Source organism: Oncorhynchus tshawytscha, linkage group LG02 (assembly GCF_018296145.1).
Source record: "Oncorhynchus tshawytscha isolate Ot180627B linkage group LG02, Otsh_v2.0, whole genome shotgun sequence".
Taxonomy (NCBI): domain Eukaryota; kingdom Metazoa; phylum Chordata; class Actinopteri; order Salmoniformes; family Salmonidae; genus Oncorhynchus; species Oncorhynchus tshawytscha.
The window spans coordinates 34629527-34652102 of record NC_056430.1 but is presented as its reverse complement, the minus strand read 5'-3'; the positions used below and the strand labels follow the sequence as shown (position 1 = coordinate 34652102).

At 41.6% G+C, this 22576-nt stretch overlaps 2 protein-coding genes across 2 annotated transcripts; one reads left to right on the top strand and one right to left on the bottom strand.

Annotated features, from left to right (window-relative positions):
* Nucleotides 1-8369: 8369 nt before the first annotated feature.
* Nucleotides 8370-16790, bottom strand: LOC112217144 (ER membrane protein complex subunit 3). The gene is made up of 9 exons (XM_024377436.2): nt 16458-16790; nt 15730-15886; nt 15367-15424; nt 15139-15232; nt 14861-14965; nt 9818-9899; nt 9613-9692; nt 9126-9208; nt 8370-9041 (listed from the first exon to the last, which is right to left on the bottom strand). Exons 2-9 carry the CDS (start codon nt 15882-15884, stop codon nt 8913-8915), a joined length of 786 nt encoding a protein of 261 aa, XP_024233204.1. The 5' UTR covers nt 15885-15886; nt 16458-16790; the 3' UTR covers nt 8370-8912.
* An 84-nt stretch (nt 16791-16874) lies between these two features.
* On the top strand, nt 16875-20859 carry LOC112217152 (probable protein BRICK1). Its single transcript, XM_024377444.2, has 3 exons — nt 16875-17027; nt 19363-19445; nt 19564-20859. The coding sequence occupies exons 1-3, from the start codon at nt 16910-16912 to the stop codon at nt 19588-19590; spliced, it is 228 nt and encodes a 75-aa protein (XP_024233212.1). The 5' UTR covers nt 16875-16909; the 3' UTR covers nt 19591-20859.
* The last annotated feature ends 1717 nt before the right edge of the window (nt 20860-22576 follow it).

The window sequence follows — 22576 nt, the reverse complement described above, 5'->3', positions numbered from 1 at the left end:
GTTACCTAGCCTCAGTGCAGTGGGCAGCTGGGAGGAGGTGCTCTTGTTCTCCATGGACTTCACAGTGTCCCAGAACTTTTTGGAGTTGGAGCTACAGGATGCAAACTTCTGCCTGAAGAAGCTGGCCTTAGCATTCCTGACTGACTGCGTGTATTGGTTCCGGACTTCCCTGAACAGTTGCATATCACGGGGACTATTCGATGCTATTGCAGTCCGCCACAGGATGTTTTTGTGCTGGTCGAGGGCAGTCAGGTCTGGGGTGAACCAAGGACTGTATCTGTTCTTAGTTCTGCACATGCACAAACATGTGGAAGAAGGTGCTCTGGTCAGATGAAACCAAAATTGAACTTTTTGGCAACAATGCAAAATGTTATGTTTGGCGTAAAAGCAACACAGCTCATCACCCTGAACACACCATCCCCACTGTCAAACATGGTGGTGGCAGCATCATGGTTTGGGCCTGCTTTTCTTCAGCAGGGACAGGGAAGATGGTTAAAATTGATGGGAAGATGGATGGAGCCAAATACAGGACCATTCTGGAAGAAAACCTGATGGAGTCTGCAAAAGACCTGAGACTGGGACGGAGATTTGTCTTCCAACAAGACAATGATCCAAAACATAAAGCAAAATCTACAATGGAATGGTTCAAAAATAAACATATCCAGGTGTTAGAATGGCCAAGTCAAAGTCCAGACCTGAATCCAATCGAGAATCTGTGGAAAGAACTGAAAACTGCTGTTCACAAATGCTCTCCATCCAACCCCACTGAGCTCGAGCTGTTTTGCAAGGAGGAATGGGAAAAGATTTCAGTCTCTCAATGTGCAAAACTGATAGAGACATACCCCAAGCGACTTACAGCTGTAATCACAGCAAAAGGTGGCGCTACAAAGTATTAACTTAAGGGGACTGAATAATTTTGCACGCCCAATTTTTGAGTTTTTGATTTGTTAAAAAAGTTTGAAATATCCAGTAAATGTCGTTCCACTTCATGATTGTGTCCCACTTGTTGTTGATTCTTCACAAAAAATACAGTTTTATATCTTTATGTTTGAAGCCTGGAATGTGGCAAAAGGTCGTAAAGTTCAAGGGGGCCGAATACTTTCGCAAGGCACTGTACACTCAAACAACTTTGTCTGAATATATAAAAAGGCAGCAGACTGCTTAGCATGGCACCACCAAGCATTCCAAGTCACGAACCTCTTTGAGGATCAATGAGGCAACTGGGAAGCTCCAATGAAAGGAAAGAGAATCCAATCCTGGACTCCCTAGCTCTAAAACTTGCCCCCACCATAGTATAACTTGTGCCTCCAGGATTGGGCTCTTAAGTCACCTCCTTATAATTTAGAAGTGAGCTTTGATTCTTTGCTTGTCCAATTCATATGGCTGAATCCAGCATGAACTTCCACTGGCCCACTGAATTTCCCTTACAAAAAATATTGCCGTTTTGAAACTGCAGTAAAAGTGCAGTAAGTAACTGGTATTTTGTACACAGTAATTGCAGAATACCTGCAGCAATACTACCCTCTAACTGCAGTTAATTCTACTGCACTCTGACTGCAATCTTTTTTTTCCGTAAGGGTTGTGATCAACATTGGGATGTTCTGGAGCACTCTTATCCTGTTCGAGCTGAGTTGGCACATTGCTACTTCCAGATAATCATGTCCACAATCCTGGCTGTCTGCCTGGGAGTTGCCTTATATCTTGACTTGGTGACATTATGGTGTATGAGGAGGATGCACCTCTCCAAAATGAATTCGTACCTGAATCTTCCAGAATTGTTTTCGATAGGCCCACTCCACCATCAGTCCACCCCTCAGGCAGTTACTAGAGAAAGAGAAACCATGGAACTGGACTACTACATGTCAGGAGGCCATACAACAGCCAAAATGCTGCCATGCATTTCCCTCATACCTATCTTGATACCAACCATGGCTGGCCAGCCCATGCGACACCTGTTTCACCTCAACTGAAACTGTGCAGTAATCCCAACTTCCATCTAAAAACATATACTGTAGGCACCTTAGGACTCTTAAAACTTGCTTTACAGTATGTGATCATTTATGGTGGCTGGGGATTGACTGCGAGATAGTGGTCTTTGTGCACTATGCTTGATTAGCTCCACCTCCTCTCTCTCTCTCTCTCTCTCTCTCTTTCTCTCTCTGTCTCTCTTTCTCTCTATCACTCTCTCTCTCTATATATATACATATACTGTATATATATATACTGTATATATTGTATGTATATAAAAAATGTCTTGGGGGGACCCCTAGGGGGCGTGCCCCACAGTTTGGGAACCCCTCCTCTTAGTAACCTAAGGTCACACTCACAGGTTCTGTCACTCTCCACATCTCCTGCTGGGTATGCCCAAGTCCGTAATCAATGCCAACCACCCACAGTTAATTATCAACCCAACCAACTTTCAAAGGAATGTAAAGAAATATGTAGGATGTGACCTGCAGGACTTTTCACAGACTTTACTTCACAACCAGACCAACCATTCCACTACTGGAGTGTTCTTAGCATCATTCAAGCTGGGATAACATTCCAGTTAGTCAATGGGCCTCATTGGCATGCAAGCTGCCCCTGCTTACTGCCTATACTGAACTGTAGAAATGAAAACTGATCACCCCTCAGCCCTAATACACCACCAGTCATACAGGACGGATACAGCCCTTGTCGCTGCAGCTTGCCCAGAATGACCAGTTAGCTGTGCAAGCTGGTCCGGCCCCAGAACTACAACCACCACTGGCTACTGGTCAGGCCCCAGAACTACAACCACCACTGGCTACTGGTCAGGTCCCAGAACTACAACCACCACTAGCTACTGGTTAGGCCCCAGAACTACAACCACCATTTGCTACTGGTCAGGCCCCAGAACTACAACCACCACTGGCTACTTTGTCTCCTCACTCTGTTTGGGCACACTCACGTCCTGGTCACCTCAAAGACTTTGCACACTGCAATCAACATTGCACACTTAGATTTACTGTGGAAAAGAGGACTGTACATATACACTACTAGAGTAGCTGACTGTTGTATTACGGTTGCTTTCCTGTAACTTGGTTATACTACTGTGTGCTTGTGATGTGAAAGGCTTGTAATTATATTTTGTGGGATTGTCCATTGTTGATATGCTGTAAATATGTAAATGAGGTTAGAACATGAACAGACATTGAAAAACTAGTTGGCTTGGGCTTTTCAAACACAACATATGCAGGCCCTAGATATACCAAGAGCCGTATGAAACCCTTTCAAAGACAGAATAACACAATACAAAATTAACAAGGGCTACTTATATGCAGGTGAAGGTGTTTGAGTGTAATCATGTTGGCCATATTAGATTCAGAATAAAATATATTTTACACAAACAGTCTTTATAGGCATGAGTGTTATACACAATTCATAAAAATGCCTCTCATTTACATAATTCATATTTACAGGTGATTTAACCTCCAGCAATTGTTATTATGGCAGCCATATTGGATTTGAGGCTAAATACATATTAAAATAATCTGTGACAAGATAATCTGTGATGCCCCCCTGATTTAATTGCAAGACTAGGGCCTAAAGTTACAAAATCCTTAGGGATGTAATTTCGATGTCGGAGCCCACTTGTTTTCCTTGGAGTCGTTCACAATAGCCACAAAATAAAAAAGCTTGTAACTTGTGCATTTCAGGCAGGACCATACAAGACTGAATGAGAGAAAATTTGACCTTGAAAGTTGTCTATTGAACAAATACCAAAAACTGAAGTTAACATTAATCCTTAACATTGATAGTTGATATTTCAGCCTATTGTATCTGTGTATTTACAGGTCATTTCCAAGATGAATGACGATATCCTAATTTTATTTATTTGTTTAATAACCTTTATTTTATCAGGGAGTCATACTGAAACCAAGGTCTCTTTAACAGATGAGCTATGAATTATATACAGTAAATGACAGAAAATACACACATCAAAATAGAAATTCAAAATGCAAGCAGAAAGAAAAACACAATCATAAAAAACAAACACATTCATCAGTAATAAGGTGCTCAATCAGCTTTCTGAGTTGTCCTAGAGGCAACGAAACATTTCATTTAAGAACATTTTGAAGATTGTTCCACAAATAAAGTGCAAGAAAACTAAAAGATGATTTAAGTAAGGAATTTCCAGAGTTAGCCATCCCTGAGGTGTCTAAAGTTTAGCATATTCTAGGACCGACAGGAACGTAGACTGAATAATCTGCTTCCTACCATTTAGCGAGAGGCAGGACCTACATTGAACAAAAATATGAACTCAAGATGCAACAATTTCAAAGATTTTACTGAGTCACAGTACATAAAAGGAAATCAGCCAATTGAAATACATTCATTGGGCCCTAATCTATGGATTTCACATGACTGGGAATACAGATATGCATCTGTTGGTCACAGATACACTATATATACAAAAGTATGTGGACACCCATTCAAATTTTATGCGACAAAGCCGTCAAGATGCCATAGACAGATAGATAGAAGTTTGTGGACACCCCTTCAAATTAGTGGATTCGGCTATTTCAGCCACACCCGTTCTTGACAGGTGTATAAAATCGAGCACACAGCCACGCACTCTCCATACAGAAACATTGGCAGTTGAATGGCCTTACTGAAGAGCTCAGTGACTTTCAATGTGGCAACGTCATAGGATCCCACCTTTCCAACAAGTCAGTTTGGAAGATGTCTGCCTTGCTAGAGCTGCCCTGGTCAACTGTAAGTGCTGTTATTGTGAAGTGGAAACATCTAGGAACAACAACGGCTCAGCCGCAAAGTGGTAGGCCACACAAGCTCACAGAACGGGGCCGCCAAGTGCTGAAGCGCATAGCGCATTCAAATTGTCTGTCTTCGGCTGCAATACTCACTACAAAGTTCCAAACTGCCTCTGAAAGCAACGTCAGCACAATAACTGTTCGTTGGGAGCTTCATGAAATGGTTTTCCATGGCCAAGCAGCCGCACACGAGCCTAAGATCACCATGTGCAATGCAAAGCGTCGGCTGGAGTGATGTAAAGCTCATCACCATTGGACTCTGGAGAAGTGGAAATGCGTTCTCTGGAGTGATGAATCAGGCTTCACCATCTGGCAGTCCAACAGACGAGTTTGGTGGATGCCAGGAGAACACTACCTGCCCCAATGCATAGTGTCAACTGTAAAGTTTGGTGGAGAAGGAATAATGGTCTGGGGCTGTCTTTCATGGATCGGGCTATGCCCCTTAGTTCCAGTGAAGTGAAATCTTAACGCTACAGCATAAAATGACATTCTAGACAATTCTGTCCATACAACTTTGTGGCAATAGTTTGTTCCAACATCCAGAAGAGTGAAGGCTGTTATAGGAGAAAAGGGGGGACCAACTCCATATTAATGTTCATCATTTTTGAATGAGATTTTCAGGTGTCCACATACTTACGGTCATGTAGTGTACTTAAACATTTTTTTAGGGCCGTGGATCAGAAAACCAGTCAGCATCTGGTGGGACCACCATTTCCCTCATGCAGCGCGACACATTTCCTTTGCAGAGTTGATCAGGCTGTTGATTGTGGCCTTTGGAATGTTGTCCCACTCCTTTTCTATGGCTGTGCGAAGTTGCAGGATATTGGCGCAAACTCGAACACGCTGTTGTACACATCGATGCAGAGCATCTCAAACATGCTCAATGGGTGACATGTCTGGTGAGTATGCAGGCAGTGGAAGAACTGGGACATTTTCAGCTTCCAGGAATTGTGTACATATCCTTGCAACATGAGGCCGTGAATTATCATGCTGAAACATGAGGTGATGGTGGCAGATGATGGCATGACAATGGGCCTTATGTCGTCATGGTATCTCTGTGCATTCAAATTGCCATCGACAAAATTGCCATCTGCCCGGGAAGTTGATACCGGGATTCATCCGTGAAGAGCACACTTCTCCAGCATGAAGTCGGTTACTGCAGTCAGGTCAAGACCCTGGTGAGGCCGACAAGCATGCAGATGAGCATCCCTGAGATGGTTTCTGATAGTTTGTGCAGAAATGTTTGTTGTGCAAACCCAGTTTCATCAGCTGTCCAGGTGGCTGGTCTCAGATGACACCGCAGGTGAAGAAGCCAGATACGTATCTCCAAATTATCTAAATCGACGTTGGAGGCGGCTTATGGCAAAGAAATTAACAATCAATTCTCTGTCAACAGCTCTGGTGGACATTCCTGCAGTCAACATGCCAAGTGCACACGCCCTCAAAACTTGAGACATCTGTGGCTTTGTGTTGTGACAAAACTGCACATTTTAGTGTGGCCTTTTATTGTACCCAGCACAAGGTACACCTGTGTAATGATCATGCTGTTTAATCAGCTTCTTGATATGCAACACCTGTCAGGTGGATGGATGATCTTGGCAAGGGAGAAATACTCATTAATAGGGATGTAAACAAATGTGTGCAGTTTGTTTGGGAGAAATAAGCTGTCAGTGCATGGAACATTTCTAAGAATCTTTTATTTCAGCTTATGAAACATGGGACCAACACGTTTGCGATTATATTTTTGTTCAGTAAATTTCTAGAGAAAGACATTTTTATTCTCAGCTTCTTAACTCATGAATATGCTTTTTAAAAAGACAGCTATTCATGTATCCAGATATTTGTGTATATATGGCAGACAATTGACTCCTCGTGTTCCAAATGTTAGCACTATCCAGGCCCACCCTCCCCTCCAGCCAGGCATTATTCTTTACTGTTTAAGTTAAGGGGGTGTGTCACAATATCTATCAATTGAACCACTTTTGCGATAAAATATTTGAGCCAAGAGAATAAATAAAACTCCATAACGATTTAGTCAAAACAGTCTTTATACAAAAACACATAAAAATGTTACCAAAACAATGAGAAATAAATATTAAAAAGAACACATTGAATTTAACTATCACACACACAGTTTTCCAGCACCCAATATAGGACCTGACCGTGTCTTACATCAGACATGAAGCTGCTGATTCTGCACACAAAACTGAAAGTGGAATGATAACTGGAATTTAATCACCAGCAGTAAAACCATGTTCTTTGTTTATATTGTAACTGCTAGTTGTCTTTTGTTGCTCAGAGCATCCGCCTCTCACTGCCAACGGGATAAGTTGAACTTATGTTCAATGAATTTGACTATTATGTTCACAAAACAAAAAGCAAGCTCACAAATAACCAACAAGTAGACTATGACCAAAAAAATGGTAAGTACAGTGCTTTCAGAAAGTATTCACACCCCTTGACTTTTTCCACATTTTGTTGCATTACAGCCTGAATTTTAAATGGATGAAATTGAGATTGAGTCACTGGCCTACACAAAGTGGAATTATGTTTTTACAAATTAATTAAAATATCTTCAGTCAATAAGTATTCAACCCCTTTATTATGGCAAGACTAAATTACGTTAAGGAGTAAAACTGTGCTTAACAAGTTGCATGGACCCCTCTGTGTGCAATAAGTGTTTAACATGATTTTCTACCTCATCTCTGTGCCCCACACATAGAGATAATAGTAAGGTCCCTCGGTCGAGCAGTGAATTTCAAACACAGATTCAACCACAAAGACCAGGGAGGTTTCCAACGCCAAAAGAAGGGCACCTATTGGTAGATTGGTACAAATAAAAAAGCAGACACTGAATATCCCTTTGAGCATGGTGAAGTTATTACACTTTGGATGGTGTGTCAATACACCCAGTTACTACAAAGATACAGGCGTCCTTCCTAACTCAGATGCCGGAGAAGAAGTAAACCATTCAAGGATTTCACCATGAGGCCAATGGTGATTTTAAACATGTTACAAAGTTAAATGGCTGTGATTGGAGAAAACTGAGGATTTTTGTTACTCCACTAACCTAAATGACAAAGAGAAAAGGGAAGCCTGTTCAGAATAAAACATATTCCAAAACATGCATCCTGTTTGCATTAAGGCACTAAAGTAAAACAGCAAAAAATGTGGCAAAGAAAGTAACTTAATGCCCTGAATACAAAGCATTATGTTTGAGGCAAATCCAACACATCAGAATACCACTCTACATATTTTGTTATGGGTATGCCTGTCATCAACAAGGACTTCAGAGTTATTTTGAGGATAACAAAGAGAGACAATAGGAGGTAAGCACAGGCAAAATCCTAGAGGAAAACTTGTTTCAGTCTGCTTTCGTACTGACACTGGGAGACAAATTCATCTTTCAGCAGGACAATAACCTAAAATACAAGGCCAAATATACACTAGAGGTACAAAGCTCTTAAGAGACTTACCCAGAAAGACTCAGCTGTAATCACTGCCAAAGGTGATTCTAACAGGTATTGACTCTGGGGTGTGAATATTTATGTCCATTTAGGTATTTATGCATTTCATTTTCAATACGTTTGAAAACATTTCTTAAAGCATGCTTTCACTGTCATTATGGGCTATTGTGTATAGGTGGGTGGGGGGTCCATTTAATACATTTTTAATTGAGGCTGTATCAACAAATATGGAATAAGGGGTATGAATACTTTCTGAAGGCATTGTAGGTGGAATCTGAGAATACAAGGTAAACATGATTAAAAACAAAAAGTGGTGCAACACATGCACATTTACCTTTTGTATGTTTTGTTTTTGACAGTATACAACATGTCAGTTTTTCGATTATGTATGCTATCCTTTTTTTGTCATGAGTAGCTGACGGTGAATCTTTCAAATAGTTACAATTATAAATTGAACTTGGTACTATCTCCAATTAAACTTGAAATGGACAATGACATAAGTTAAATTAATTTAGACATTAAATCTCCATTTGTCATCAAAGCCCAGGGACTTTGTTCCACTCTGTCATTTCCTATAGTAACTCCAAGTCTGCCTCTAAGTAAGACTACCATTTTGCCAAGTGGCAGGTTCCCTGCAGTGATGAATTGGCACTCAGAAGATACCCGTTGGCAACTCCTTACTGAACATTCCATCTAGATCCAGTTCCCTGCTCATTAGCTCCTCCTCAACACCCTCCAGTGCCCACTGGTGGTCAGTTAGCTCAAGAGCCTCCCATTCTGCCTAAAAAGGGGAAATAAACAACTCTGTCAGATAATAATTCACCATGGAGAGTAAGTGAACGCAATCAAGAGTAGACAATTCTACCTTGAAGGCTTTGTTTGTGTCTGCAGGCATGGCCATGGCGGCACCACTCATCTGCTCCTGCATGATCCTGGACTGATCGGCACCTGTGTGGTTCACAATACACCAGCATCAACACAAATTACTTCATAATCACCCTGGAGTGACAAAACCAGGACTGTGAAGAATTGGAGGCTTGCCAGTTAAACATGGTTGAAAGAATGGAGTCATGTTCCATTTATAACCCGTGCTGCCGCTATGACACTGAAGGGTTGCAAACCGGCCCATTATCTCTTCAAGGCACAGACCCCCAAGTGATTTATTGTTTGCCCAAATCAGGTCAATTTAATAACCTTCTGTTTATTGCTTTTGATAACCAGTACTGCTGTAAGTAGGTGACAAACTATGATTCAATAATGTCACATCTAGTTTACAGAAACACATTTATCAATAACATTTGCAGGAAATACAAATCTGAATCATGAAGTTGGATGAGTGGATGAAAGGTTACCATTATCTTGTCCTAGAATTAAGGAGTACATGCTTCGCAGCCCAAACACATTCAGGAAATACCACGACGCTGAGCTCACCCTGAAAACAGAAACAAGGGTAAGATAATAATTCATCAATGTTTACACTAGCAAAAGAACTCAGAGGAAGTATATCACATTAACTTCACAGAACTAATTTATTAAGTATCTATTTCATCAACTAACCAGGAAGCATCAAGTGAGAGTAACTCGATTCCTTGTTGCAACATGGGCTTGAAGCGCAGGGTGAGAGGAAAGGGAACCTTGGCTGTGAGGAACAAGAAAAGGGTTGTTGAGAAAATTGTAACTCAAATGATTTGGCTCATACAACCCCACTACCAAATATAAGTAGAATCAAGTTTTGAATTTTACATAAAACCAGTCTGTGCAAATATTGACTTAACTGCTTATAGCAAAGACACAATGGAAGCACTTCATTTTACACTACTGTTATTTACAGTGCCTTGCGAAATTATTCGGCCCCCTTGAACTTTGCGACCTTTTGCCACATTTCAGGCTTCAAACAAAGATATAAAACTGTATTTTTTTGTGAAGAATCAACAACAAGTGGGACACAATCATGAAGTGGAACGACATTTATTGGATATTTCAAACTTTTTTAACAAATCAAAAACTGAAAAATTGGGCGTGCAAAATTATTCAGCCCCTTTACTTACAGTGCAGCAAACTCTCTCCAGAAGTTCAGTGAGGATCTCTGAATGATCCAATGTTGACCTAAATACAATCCACCTGTGTGTAATCAAGTCTCCGTATAAATGCACCTGCACTGTGATAGTCTCAGAGGTCTGTTAAAAGCGCAGAGAGCATCATGAAGAACAAGGAACACACCAGGCAGGTCCGAGATACTGTTGTGAAGAAGTTTAAAGCCGGATTTGGATACAAAAAGATTTCCCAAGCTTTAAACATCCCAAGGAGCACTGTGCAAGTGATAATATTGAAATGGAAGGAGTATCAGACCACTGCAAATCTACCAAGACCTGGCCGTCCCTCTAAACTTTCAGCTCATACAAGGAGAAGACTGACCAGAGATGCAGCCAAGAGGCCCATGATCACTCTGGATGAACTGCAGAGATCTACAGCTGAGGTGGGAGACTCTGTCCATAGGACAACAAACAGTCGTATATTGCACAAATCTGGCCTTTATGGAAGAGGGGCAAGAAGAAAGCCATTTCTTAAAGATATCCATAAAAAGTATAGTTTAAAGTTTGCCACAAGCCACCTGGGAGACACACCAAACATGTGGAAGAAGGTGCTCTGGTCAGATGAAACCAAAATTGAACTTTTTGGCAACAATGCAAAACGTTATGTTTGGCGTAAAAGCAACACAGCTCATCACCCTGAACACACCATCCCCACTGTCAAACATGGTGGTGGCAGCATCATGGTTTGGGCCTGCTTTTCTTCAGCAGGGACAGGGAAGATGGTTAAAATTGATGGGAAGATGGATGGAGCCAAATACAGGACCATTCTGGAAGAAAACCTGATGGAGTCTGCAAAAGACCTGAGACTGGGACGGAGATTTGTCTTCCAACAAGACAATGATCCAAAACATAAAGCAAAATCTACAATGGAATGGTTCAAAAATAAACATATCCAGGTGTTAGAATGGCCAAGTCAAAGTCCAGACCTGAATCCAATCGAGAATCTGTGGAAAGAACTGAAAACTGCTGTTCACAAATGCTCTCCATCCAACCTCACTGAGCTCGAGCTGTTTTGCAAGGAGGAATGGGAAAAAATGTCAGTCTCTCGATGTGCAAAACTGATAGAGACATACCCCAAGCGACTTACAGCTGTAATCGCAGCAAAAGGTGGCGCTACAAAGTATTAACTTAAGGGGGCTGAATAATTTTGCACGCCCAATTTTTCAGTTTTTGATTTGTTAAAAAAGTTTGAAATATCCAATAAATGTCATTCCACTTCATGATTGTGTCCCACTTGTTGTTGATTCTTCACAAAAAAATACAGTTTTATATCTTTATGTTTGAAGCCTGGAATGTGGCAAAAGGTCGTAAAGTTCAAGGGGGCCGAATACTTTCGCAAGGCACTGTATATGTTGTTTCAATGTAATCATTTTAACATGCCATTTCTTAGTAAATACCTGATTACTTATGTATCATAAAATAAACTGCAATCGAAGCTCTAGTAGTGACAATCATTATCATGTTTTAATGTCACGTGTACAAGTAGTGAAATGCCTTTCTTGCAAGCTCTAAACTCAACAATGCAGTGATCAATATCAATGTAGTACTAAAAATAACACAAGGTAGAGCAAAAACACACAACGAATAAAAATAAGAAATATTAAGAACGAGAAAGTAAAAAGGTATATACAGGGTCAGTTCCAATACCATATTTAAGATGTGCAGGGATACTGGAGTGATAGAGGTAGATATGTATTGGGGTAAGGTGACTAGGCATCAGGATATATGATAAACAGAGCAGCAGCAGCGTAAATTATGATTGTATGCGAGAGTGTGTGTGCACGCGCGTGTAGAGGCAGTATAAATTTGTGTGCATGTTGTGTGTGTCAGTGTGCGTGGGAGTGTAGAGTCCTGTGAGTGTGCAAAATAAAATACTAGGGTCACCTCAGAGAGTCTGTGTAGACTTTCTGTTAGCTATTTAGCAGTCTTATGGCTCAGGGATAGATGCACCGGCACTGCTTGCTGTGCGGAAGCAGAGAGAACAGTCTATGGCTTGGGTGGCTGGAGTCTTTTCCGGGTCTTCCTTTCACATCGCCTGATAGAGGTCCTGGATGGCTGGGAGCTCGGCCCCAGCGATGTAATGGGGTGTCCGCAGCACCCTCTGTAGCGCCAATGCGACCAAGGGCAGAGCTGTTGCCATACCAAGCAGTGACGCAGCCGATGCTCTCAAATGGTGCACTTTTAGAACTTTGAGGATTTGAGGGGCCATGCAAAACTTTTTCAACCTCCAGAGGAAGAGGTGCTGTTGCGCTTTCTTCACGACTGTGTGCGTGATTGGACCATTTTAAGTCCTTAGTGATTTGTACACCGGGGAACTTGAAGCTCTCAACCTACTTGACTGTAGCCCTGTTGATGTGGTTGAGGGCATGCCCCCCTCCCCTCCCTTTCCTGTAGTCCACAATCAGCTCCTTGGTCTTACTGATGTTGAGTGAGAGGTTGTCGTCCCGGCACCACACTGCTAGGTCACTGACCTCCTCCCTGTAGGCTGTCTCATCGTCGCCGGTGATCAGGCCTACCACATGTTGTCAGCAAACTTGACGATAGTGTTTGAGTCGTGGCCAGGCAGTCGTAGATGAACAGGGAGTGGGGGCCCCATGTTGAGGGTCAGCATGGCGGAGGTGATGTTGCCTACCCTCACCACCTGAGGACGGCCGGTATGGAAGTCCAGGATCCAGTTGCAGACGGAGTTGTTCAGTCCCAGGGTTCTAAGCTAGGTGACAAGCTTGGAGTGGACAATGGTGTTGAATGCTGAGCTTTAGTCAACAGCATTTTAGTCAACAGCATTCTCACGTTGGTATTCTTCTTACGTAGGTGGGTGAGGGCAGTGTGGAGTGCAATTGAGATTGCATCGTCTATGGATCTGTTGGAGCGGTTTGCAAATTGGAGTGGGTCTAGGGTGTCTAGGATGATGGAGTTGATGTGTGCCATAACCAGCCTTTCAAAGCACTTCACGATTACAGAGGTGAGTGCTACAGGGCGGTAGTCATTGTGGCATGAAGCCTTAAAGTTCGTAGGAACAGGAATGATGGCTGTCATCTTAAGACGTGGGAATTACTGACTGGGACAAGGACCGGTTGAAAATTTCTGTGAATATGCCTGCAAGCTGATCTGCGCATGCTCTGAGAACGCGCCCTGGAATACCGTCCGGCCTCACGGGCTTGCGAGTGTTGACCTGATTACAGACCTTACTCACATCTGCCTCGGAGAGCGAGATCACGAGTCCTCTGGGCCGGTGGGTGCCCTCGCATACGGTATGCCATTGTTATTGAAGCGTGCATAAAATACATTGTGTTCGTCTGGTAGAGAGGCATCGTTGGGCAGATCATGGCTGCGTTTTCCTTTGTAATCCATAATTGGCTGCAGCCCCTGCCACATGCCGAAGGCATCAGAGCATGTGTAATATGATTCTAGCTTATTCTTATTTTGTCCTTTTTATGACTCTGCAGAGGTCGTAGCAGGATTTTTTGTTCTTGTTCCTGTCCTCAGCCGTAGCCTCAGGGTTGTCTACGATAGCCCTGTCCATGGTAGCTCTGCCCTATAGCTTTGCACCAACCTCTGTGTTAATCCAGGGCTTTTGGTATTTTATAAGGATCCTCATTAGCTGTTGCAAAAGCAGCAGCTACTCTTCCTGGGGTCCACACAAAACATGAAATAATACAAAACATTAACAGACAACAGCTCAAGGACAGAAGTACATCAAAAAAAAGTAAAAAGGCACACGTAGCCTACATATCAATGCATACACACAAACGATCTAGGTCAAATAGGGGAGAGGCGTTGTGCCGTGAGGGGATGCTTTATCGTTTAAAAAACAACAGGCTTGCTGTTTATTTGAGCAATCTGAGATGGAACAGTGTTCCATGCAATAATGGCTCTATATAATACTGTATTCTTTCTTGAATTTGTTCTGGATTTGGGGACTGTGAAAAGACTGCGAAAAGGGTAAGCATCTGTGTCAGAGTTGTATGTAAGTTGACTATGCAAACAATTTGGGATTTTCAACACATTCATGTTTCTTATAAAAATAAGAAGTGGAGCAGTCAGTCTCTCCTCAACTCTTAGCCATGCAAGAGAGACTGGCATGCATAGTATTTATATCAGCCCTCTGATTACAATGAAGAGCAAGATGTGCCGCTCTGTTCTGAGCCAGCTACAGCTTATCTAGGTCATTCCTTGCAGCACTGGACCACACGACTGGACAATAATCAAGATTAGACTAAACTAGAGCCAGCAGAACTTGCTTTTTGGAGTGTGGTGTCAAAAAAGCAGAGAATCTCTTTATTACGGCCAGACCTCTCCCCATCTTTACAACCATTCAATCTATATGTTTTGACCATGATAGATTGTAAACTAAGGTAATGCCAATTGGGGAAGCAGCAAACCTTTACTGGGGGGGACAACGTTGATGATGCACTTCCTTATGAAGCGGGTGACGATGGTGGTTTGCTCGTCAATGTTATCCAAACAACCCAGTCTCAGTGCAGTGAGCGAGGAGGACGCTACTTACTTGTGACAAACCCTGAGAAGGTCCAGTTGATCCAGCCTCCGATGAGGATCATGGGAAGTACATTGGTCACGTTGCCTTTCATCATGTCTGTCAGCATGCTGGGGTCTGGACAAAGAAACAGTTCCAAACAAGTGGAGTAGTAATACATTTCTTGGTGCATTATCATTCAGAAGGAATATGCTCCTTATCATGTGTCAGGGTATAACGGCCCAATACTGTCCTATCATGGTTTGAGAATAGGATTATGTGAGAAAGTATGATGTGATTGTTATGCTCACCTGTCATTGGGGAGGGAGGAACAACCTTCCTTTTGGTATTTTTTAAGAAGCCATCTTCTTGATTATTGAAATAAAACTTCCTCATCAAGAAAGACTGAAGAAAACAAGGTGTCTCAAAATCTGAGCGCAACTAGCCAACACCATTAACAAAAACCACCATGTTTACTGTGCTAAGAAGTAAAGATATAGCGAAGTGGCTTTTTAAGGTCATTCCAACATTGATCTCACCTGTTTCGGAATGTACTTCCCATTCTCTCTGAGGATTCTGCTCCTGATAAGAACCTGGCTGAATATCGGAAAGGTATAATTCAAAACAAACTCACAGTAAGATGTGCTCACTAGCTCTTTGATGAACTGTCAATGCAGTCTGTCTCAGGCAGGGCTCTCCAACCCTGTTCCTGGAAAGCCACCGTCCTGTAGGTTTTTGCTCCAACACTAATCTAGCACACCTGGTTTTAATAATTAGTTGGTTGATAAACTTAGTCAGGTTAGTTACCACTGGGTTTGGAATGAAAACCTACAGGAGGGTAGCTCTCCAGGAACAGTGTTGGAGAACCCTGGTCGAGGACTACATACTTCCAAGACCCTTACCTGTCTGACACCTGCTCTAATGTCAGCTTCTTGTCACTCTGAAGCAGAATGGAGACATAATGTCGAATCACCCCGACAAGGAACGTGATAAAAACGATGGGCAAGACCACCCAAAGTCTGATATTGGAGTCCAGCAGAAGCTCCGGCTCATCCATAACTAGCAACGCAATAAAGACATAGAACAAGTGTAAGAGTAGGCGTCATTAATAACTTCAGATATGAAAAAATCTGGAAAATGGAATGTGGCTAATATCAGCAGCAACATGTTTCGAGGTAACTGGTGAATGCATTGCACAAGTATTTTGGCGTCTAATAAACTGGACAGTGCAGCTGCAATTTACTCCCGTCACCCAAGGTAGCTAGGTAGTTTGCGAACAATAATCGCATTTTAGCTTGCTACTGTAGTTAGCTAATTAACTGGCACAACCGTTAGCTGTCTCAAATACCTGCCAGTACATTATGACTGTCAATTTGGGCGTATAGTTATGAAACCAGTTAACTATAGCTTACTATTACTACAGAGTTGTTAAACATAGTTTACTTAATCTTTGCTCTTGCCAGTTGATAAAAACAGAGAATAGCTAACTGTTAGCTAGCTAAATGCTGCTGGGAAGAGCTGGCTAGTTTCCCGAGGGCTGGGGAAGTGAAGGACGCTATAACGTTAGCTAATAATACATGATTTAAATCGTTAGAAAACAAAACGCTGCAGTGTTTGATATTTATCTTACCCAAGGTAGTCCGTTTGACAAAAGACGTGTGTCGTCAGGCGATACTATGCTAATTTAAATTAATGCAGATTATTTGCGATGTCTAGCTGCATCAGCAGCCATGGTCACTAGAGAGCAAAAATGCACGGTATAAAGCTTCGACTAAGCAAAGGACATTGACAATGCATTTGCAACAGTGAGTGAGGCGCAACTATAGATAGTGCCACCTGGCGTTGATGGCTGAAATATCAGTCTTAACGGATACATTTATATTGTCCGTTTATTTACCATAAAATATCGATGATTCACCCAATAAATCAATGCATCTAGCTGAACATATGATTTTCCCTGGATGTCTAGCTATGTATCAATCATACATTTTCTTGACAGTTCAATGACATGATTCCATTTGTTTAGGAAACTGTCGCCATCTGCTGATAGTTGGGGCGAACACAATTTCCCCAAAACAGAAAATGGCCGGTCAAGAAGATCCTGTGCAGAGGGAGATCCACCAAGACTGGGCAAATCGAGAATACATTGAGGTTATCACGAGCAGCATAAAGAAAATAGCAGATTTCCTCAATTCCTTTGGTAAGTAGCTAAATAGATGGAATTTAGATAACTAGGCAGCCGCATAAAAAAAGGCTGTCAATGCGAAGGCCTAACCTACTTCAAGTACCGGCCGCTGGGCCTGAGTCTTCTTGGTTAACGGTAACGTTAGCTAGTTTCCATCTAAAACACATAGATAAAGTAATATATCAGCTAAAGGACTCTTACTATCATGTAACGTTATAACACGGGTTTAAGATTCATGCTTCGACCAATCGATTAAATATTGTAGTTAAGTTAGTTTGCTATCTTCTGATGGCTAAAAGACCATTTATGGTTAATCTGCGGTATGGATGGTGTGACGCAAAGGCGAATTCAGCTCTGTACTGCATCTCTATGGGCCTCCGAAATGTTGTTTTAAACATTGACATGATTGGTTGAATGTAGGTGGGGGCGGGAGGTCCTGTATAAACACAAACTCTTCCCTGACAGCTTCCTGAAACGCAAGAAGTATGAATGCCCCGACTTCTGCAGATGCCATGTCTACGTAAATGCTGTACGGCCAATTCAGAACCTGGATTGACCATGTAGCACCTTTTAATGCCTTGATCATGCCTATATAGTTATTGCATTTTGGTACACCAGAACTACATTCATTTCCAATGGAACTTTGCGTGTGCCTTGCGGTATTGAAATGCAGTGCGTTCTGTGTGGTGCATACAAGTTTGGATTTATTGAATGCATGCGTCAAACTGTAAGCGTAGACTACTTGACAGAAATGGTAGCAGAAGGTGAACGTTGAACTTTTGTTGCACACATATCCAGATGCTGCGTACTATTTTGCGCAAAACACTGTAGGTGTGATCGACGCGTAAGGGGTCTACAGACAGAGCCAACGTTTTTCGTCACAAAAGCGGAAGCTCGTTGTATACGCTCAGTCATTCGACCAAGTTTTTTCCTACCTGGAAATTAAGACCCGATTTATCATTCCTTGCGAAGACTGAGGGGCAGTGTTGAGTGAGTTTAGCTACGGAAGTCCAGCCCTTGTCTACAACATTTTCCGGTATCCCTTCTAGTATAAACACAGAAGAGATGGACATTCTACTACTTGCAAGCTTCCTTTTTTGTTATATTTATTTTGAGATGATTGAAATTCTTTCCTCTTCAATGCTTCGCATAGTTTGGATAAGAGACGTGTATTCTCCTTCGTCCCCTCTGGTAGTGTTCAGTGGACGAACTTGCCATTTTTCTCAGTCTTTTTCGTCTCCTTCTGAGTAGTAACAGCAGTTCAAGCTCTAGCAATTGCAATTCAAAAAGAGACATGTTTGCTGTGGCTAAAAAGTAGTGTTGTATAGCATAGAACACCAGACTGGCCTGACATGTAGCTAGCATTTGTAAACAGGCATAACACCAGATCCGAAATTTCAAATGTTGTTGCTAGCTGGTCAAAAAGAGAGCCTCTGCCCCTCTTGCTTATTATTTTAAATAAAAACTGTAACTCGGCCACCCAGGAACATTCAATGTCATCTTGGTAAGTAACTCCAGTGTATGTTTGGCCTTGCATTTTAGGTTATTGTCCTGCTGAAAGATGAATTTGTCTCCCAGTGTTTGTACGAAAGCAGACTGAGACGTTTTTCCTCTAGGACTTTGCCTGTGCTTAGCACTATTCATTTTCTTATCAAAAGACACCCAAGTCCTTGCTGATGACAAGCATATCCATAACATGATGCTTGAAAATATGTAGACTGGTACTCCGTGATGTGTTGGATTTGCCCCAAACATAATACTTTGTATTCAGGACAAAAAGTGAATTGCTTTCCCACATTTTTTTTGCAGTATTACTTTAGTGCCTTATTGTAAACAGGATGCATGTTTTGGAATATTCTATACAGGCTTCCTTTTCACTCTGTCATTTAGGTTAGTATTTTGGAGTAACTACAATGTTTATCCATCCTCAGTTCTATCACAGACATTTAAATTTGTAATGGGTTTAAAATCACCATTGGCCTCATGGTGATATCTCTGAGCGGTTTCCTTCCTTTTCGGCAACTCCATTAGGAAGGACGCCTGTAGCTTTGTAATTGTGGGTGTATTGATACATCATCCAAAGTGTAATTAATAACTTTATCATGTTCAAAGTGATATTCATTGTCTGCTTTTAAAAAATTGTTTACCCATCTACCAATAGTTGCCCTTCTTTGCGAGTAATTGGAAATCCATCCTGGTCTTTGTAGTTGAATTTGTGCATGAAATGCACTGCTCAACTGAGGGACCTTAGCAAACTGTACTCCACAAATACACTTATCTGTTATTATTAACTTTGATGTGATCATAAAGGTAAATATGTCCACCTTACTGTGTTTTTACTTTCCTTCAGATATGTCCTGCCGGTCTCGTTTGGCCACCCTAAATGAAAAGCTGACAGCGTTAGAGAGGAGAATTGAGTACATTGAAGCAAGGGTAAGTGTCATAATGGTCACTAATTCTATGGTGTAAATAAATGTAATGTTTCCAGTTTACACTCCCTGTACAGTACTGGATGTCATACTGTGTTCTCTAAACTTTGCTCTCTGTTTAGGTCACAAAAGGAGAGACCTTGACCTAAAACCAAGATAGTATGCTGGACTGGGTGCTGCAGTTTGGCTGAGGATAGAATTCTACATTTGTGACCAATTCCATATTTGCCCCTTTTTTTTTTAATCTATGCATTTTATTTTTTTAAACAATTTGTTCTGTGGGGCCAAAAAAAAAACTTTTTCATACTGTGTGTATTTTACGACCATAGCTACTGGATGGTGATGGTAATACCACAGCATCTCCCACAATGTTATAATCGAGACTCAGTTAATGCTATCTTGTATTTATGTTATCATGGACCAACATAACTTGTTCATTTGATTTGCACAAATACATGAACTTCCTAATAGGGGAATGTTTTGTTTTAGACATTTCTTTGTAACCAGGTTAAATCAAAAGTGACTATGTGAATGAGTGTCCCACCCCTATGGAGATTTCACAGCACATGCATTGCAGAAATATCCTTCCCATTAGGCTGAACCAGGATGATTTGAACCACAGGAAGAGGAAGTGCCAAAATGAATAGTCAGCTCTTTTACTGTGGTCATTATGCTTATCCATATATTTCACTGCTTGTAATAATTATTTTACTTTAGTGTTACATTTAATAACCTGTTTTAAAAGTAAGTTATCCATGTGTTTTTTTGGAGAAGGGCTTGGAAGGTGTTTGGTTCAAGGGAAGCATGCATAAATCCCAGGTTGAAGGTGTTCCTGGAATATAATATAGGCTGGGTGTGGTGTCAAGACCAGCTTGTATTTGCTCAGAGTGAGTCCATACATACACTTGCCACTATAGCCTCTGGTCACTGCCCTCAGCCATAAACTAGTGTTCTGCTTTCCATGCCAAAGGAACAGATCAACAAACCTCTCCTCTAATGGTCAAAATGTGTTTACTTTTTACTGAGCGCTACATTACATGATGTAAATACAAACATGAATTGTGTTAGAGCATTTAGAGGTCTGTGTATGGAGGTTCTGAGTACTGTCGTTTTTCTGTTCTACTTGATAATTATTGCACCTACCTAGTGTCTCAGCTCTACCAGTCTGTGATGGGAAGAATGGAAGTATATATTTTTTTCTTTTCATATACTAACGGGCCACCAGACTACAGAAACTATAGCAATGGAACTGAAGTAACAGAATAGCAATACCTATAACATTAGCAGTGGGAATATGGCATGAGAGAGAGAAAAAATGTAATTGTTTATGTTTTTAAATCAAAGCAGCCAAAGTGGAACTCTTAAGAAGAGTGGAACCTTCGCTCTCCTAATATAAAGTTGAACCCTCTCCACCCCTATCCTCTTCCCTTTTTTCTCATCTCCTCACTGCTCTTCCTTTCCCTTCCCTAAAATTGTCTCTCCATTCTCTTCTCCTGAAAAGTAAAAAATAGTGTCGGCGGATGAATATTTTAGACATTCCCCCTATGCACTTGTGGAGATATCAAATTATATTGGTCACATACACATGGTTAGCAGATGTTAATGCGAGTGTAGCGAAATGCTTGTGCTTCTAGTTCCGACCATGCAGTAATATCTAACAAGTAATCTAACAATTTCACAACAACTACCTTATACACACAAGTGTAAGGAATGAATAAGAATATGTACATATAAATGTATGGATGAGCGATGGCCGAACGGCATAAGCAAGATGCAGTAGATGGTATAGAGTACAGTATATACATATGAGATGAGTAATGTAGGGTATGTAAACATATAAAGTGGCATTGTTTAAAGTGACTAGTGATACATTTATTACATCCAATTTTTAATTATTAAAAGGGGCTAGAGATTTGAGTCAGTATGTTGGCAGCATCCACTCAATGTTAGTGATGGCTGTTTAACAGTCTGAAGGCCTTGAGATAGAAGCTGTTTTTCAGTCTCTCAGTCTCAGCTTTGATGCACGTGTACTGACCTCGCCTTCTGGATGATAGCGGGGTAAACAGGCAGTGGCTTGGGTGGTTGTTGTCCTTGATCTTTTTGGCCTTCCTGTGACATCGGGTGGTGTAAGTGTCCTGGAGGGCAGGTAGTTTGCCCCTGGTGATGTGTTGTGCAGACTGCACCACCCTCTGGAGAGCCTTGTGGTTGTGGGCGGAGCAGTTGCCGTACCAGGCAGTGATACAGCACGACAGGATGCTCTCAATTGTGCATCTGTAAAAGTTTGAGTGTTTTTGGTGACGACAAATTTCCTCAGCCTCCTGAGGTTGAAGAGGCGCTATTGCGCCTTCTTCACCACGCTGTCTGTGTGGGTGGACCATTTCAGTTTGTCCGTGATGTGTACGCCAAGGAACTTAAAACTTTCCACCTTCACTACTGTCCCGTTGATGTGGATAGGGGGGTGCTGGATAGGTGGAAGTATTATGACATTGGCTGATACAACCCTAACTCGTGTTTGATTAGTTAGTGTGTAGTCCTATATGTTTTTTTTATCTGCTGTGTTTAGTGGTGTTTTGGATGTTAGGATGTGTTAACTCCCACTGAGTAAACACTTGTTCCCAGCATCTGGGTTTTGTGCTTTTCTCATGGGCCTCCTGTTCTGTGAGAGACTAACCACACAACAAATATGAAGGATTTTGAGAGTTTTCTTTGTCAGAGGCCATATTGTAGAATGGAAATGTTAAATGTACTGTATGTTAAATGTACTGTAGAGGATCATAGAAAATATTTATTTGGAGTATTCTGGAATAATCTCATTGTCTACAGTATGGGCTGGTTTCCCGGACTCAGATTACACCTTGTCCTGGACAAAAAAAGTCAAGCTCAATTTAAATTCAATATTTAAAAAAACATTTTTGTCCAGGACTAGACTTAAGACAGGAGAGGAAGAATATACAGTATTTAGCTTAGGTACAAGCATGCTAGGAGGTGTGGGGAGGGGCAGGCATTCCCCCTAGCATGCTCGTACCTTGATGTTTCTGTGTTAAATTAAATTGACTGTACATGATTTGAAAAAGGCACACACACACACCTGTCTATATGAGCTCCCACAGTTGACAGTACATCAGAGCAAAAACC

What these genes read in the sequence shown, in the direction of transcription:
- LOC112217144 (XM_024377436.2), bottom strand. Translation starts at nt 15,884, where the DNA reads ATGGATGAGCCGGAGCTTCTGCTGGACTCCAATATCAGACTTTGGGTG. An exon ending in GGAAGTACATTCCGAAACAG is followed by an intron (nt 15,233 to 15,366) that starts GTGAGATCAATG and finishes TGTTTTCTTCAG; the next exon opens with TCTTTCTTGATGAGGAAGTT. An exon ending in TCCTCCCTCCCCAATGACAG is followed by an intron (nt 14,966 to 15,138) that starts GTGAGCATAACA and finishes TTCTTTGTCCAG; the next exon opens with ACCCCAGCATGCTGACAGAC.
- LOC112217152 (XM_024377444.2), top strand. Translation starts at nt 16,910, where the DNA reads ATGGCCGGTCAAGAAGATCCTGTGCAGAGGGAGATCCACCAAGACTGG. An exon ending in AGATTTCCTCAATTCCTTTG is followed by an intron (nt 17,028 to 19,362) that starts GTAAGTAGCTAA and finishes ACTTTCCTTCAG; the next exon opens with ATATGTCCTGCCGGTCTCGT. An exon ending in TTGAGTACATTGAAGCAAGG is followed by an intron (nt 19,446 to 19,563) that starts GTAAGTGTCATA and finishes CTCTCTGTTTAG; the next exon opens with GTCACAAAAGGAGAGACCTT.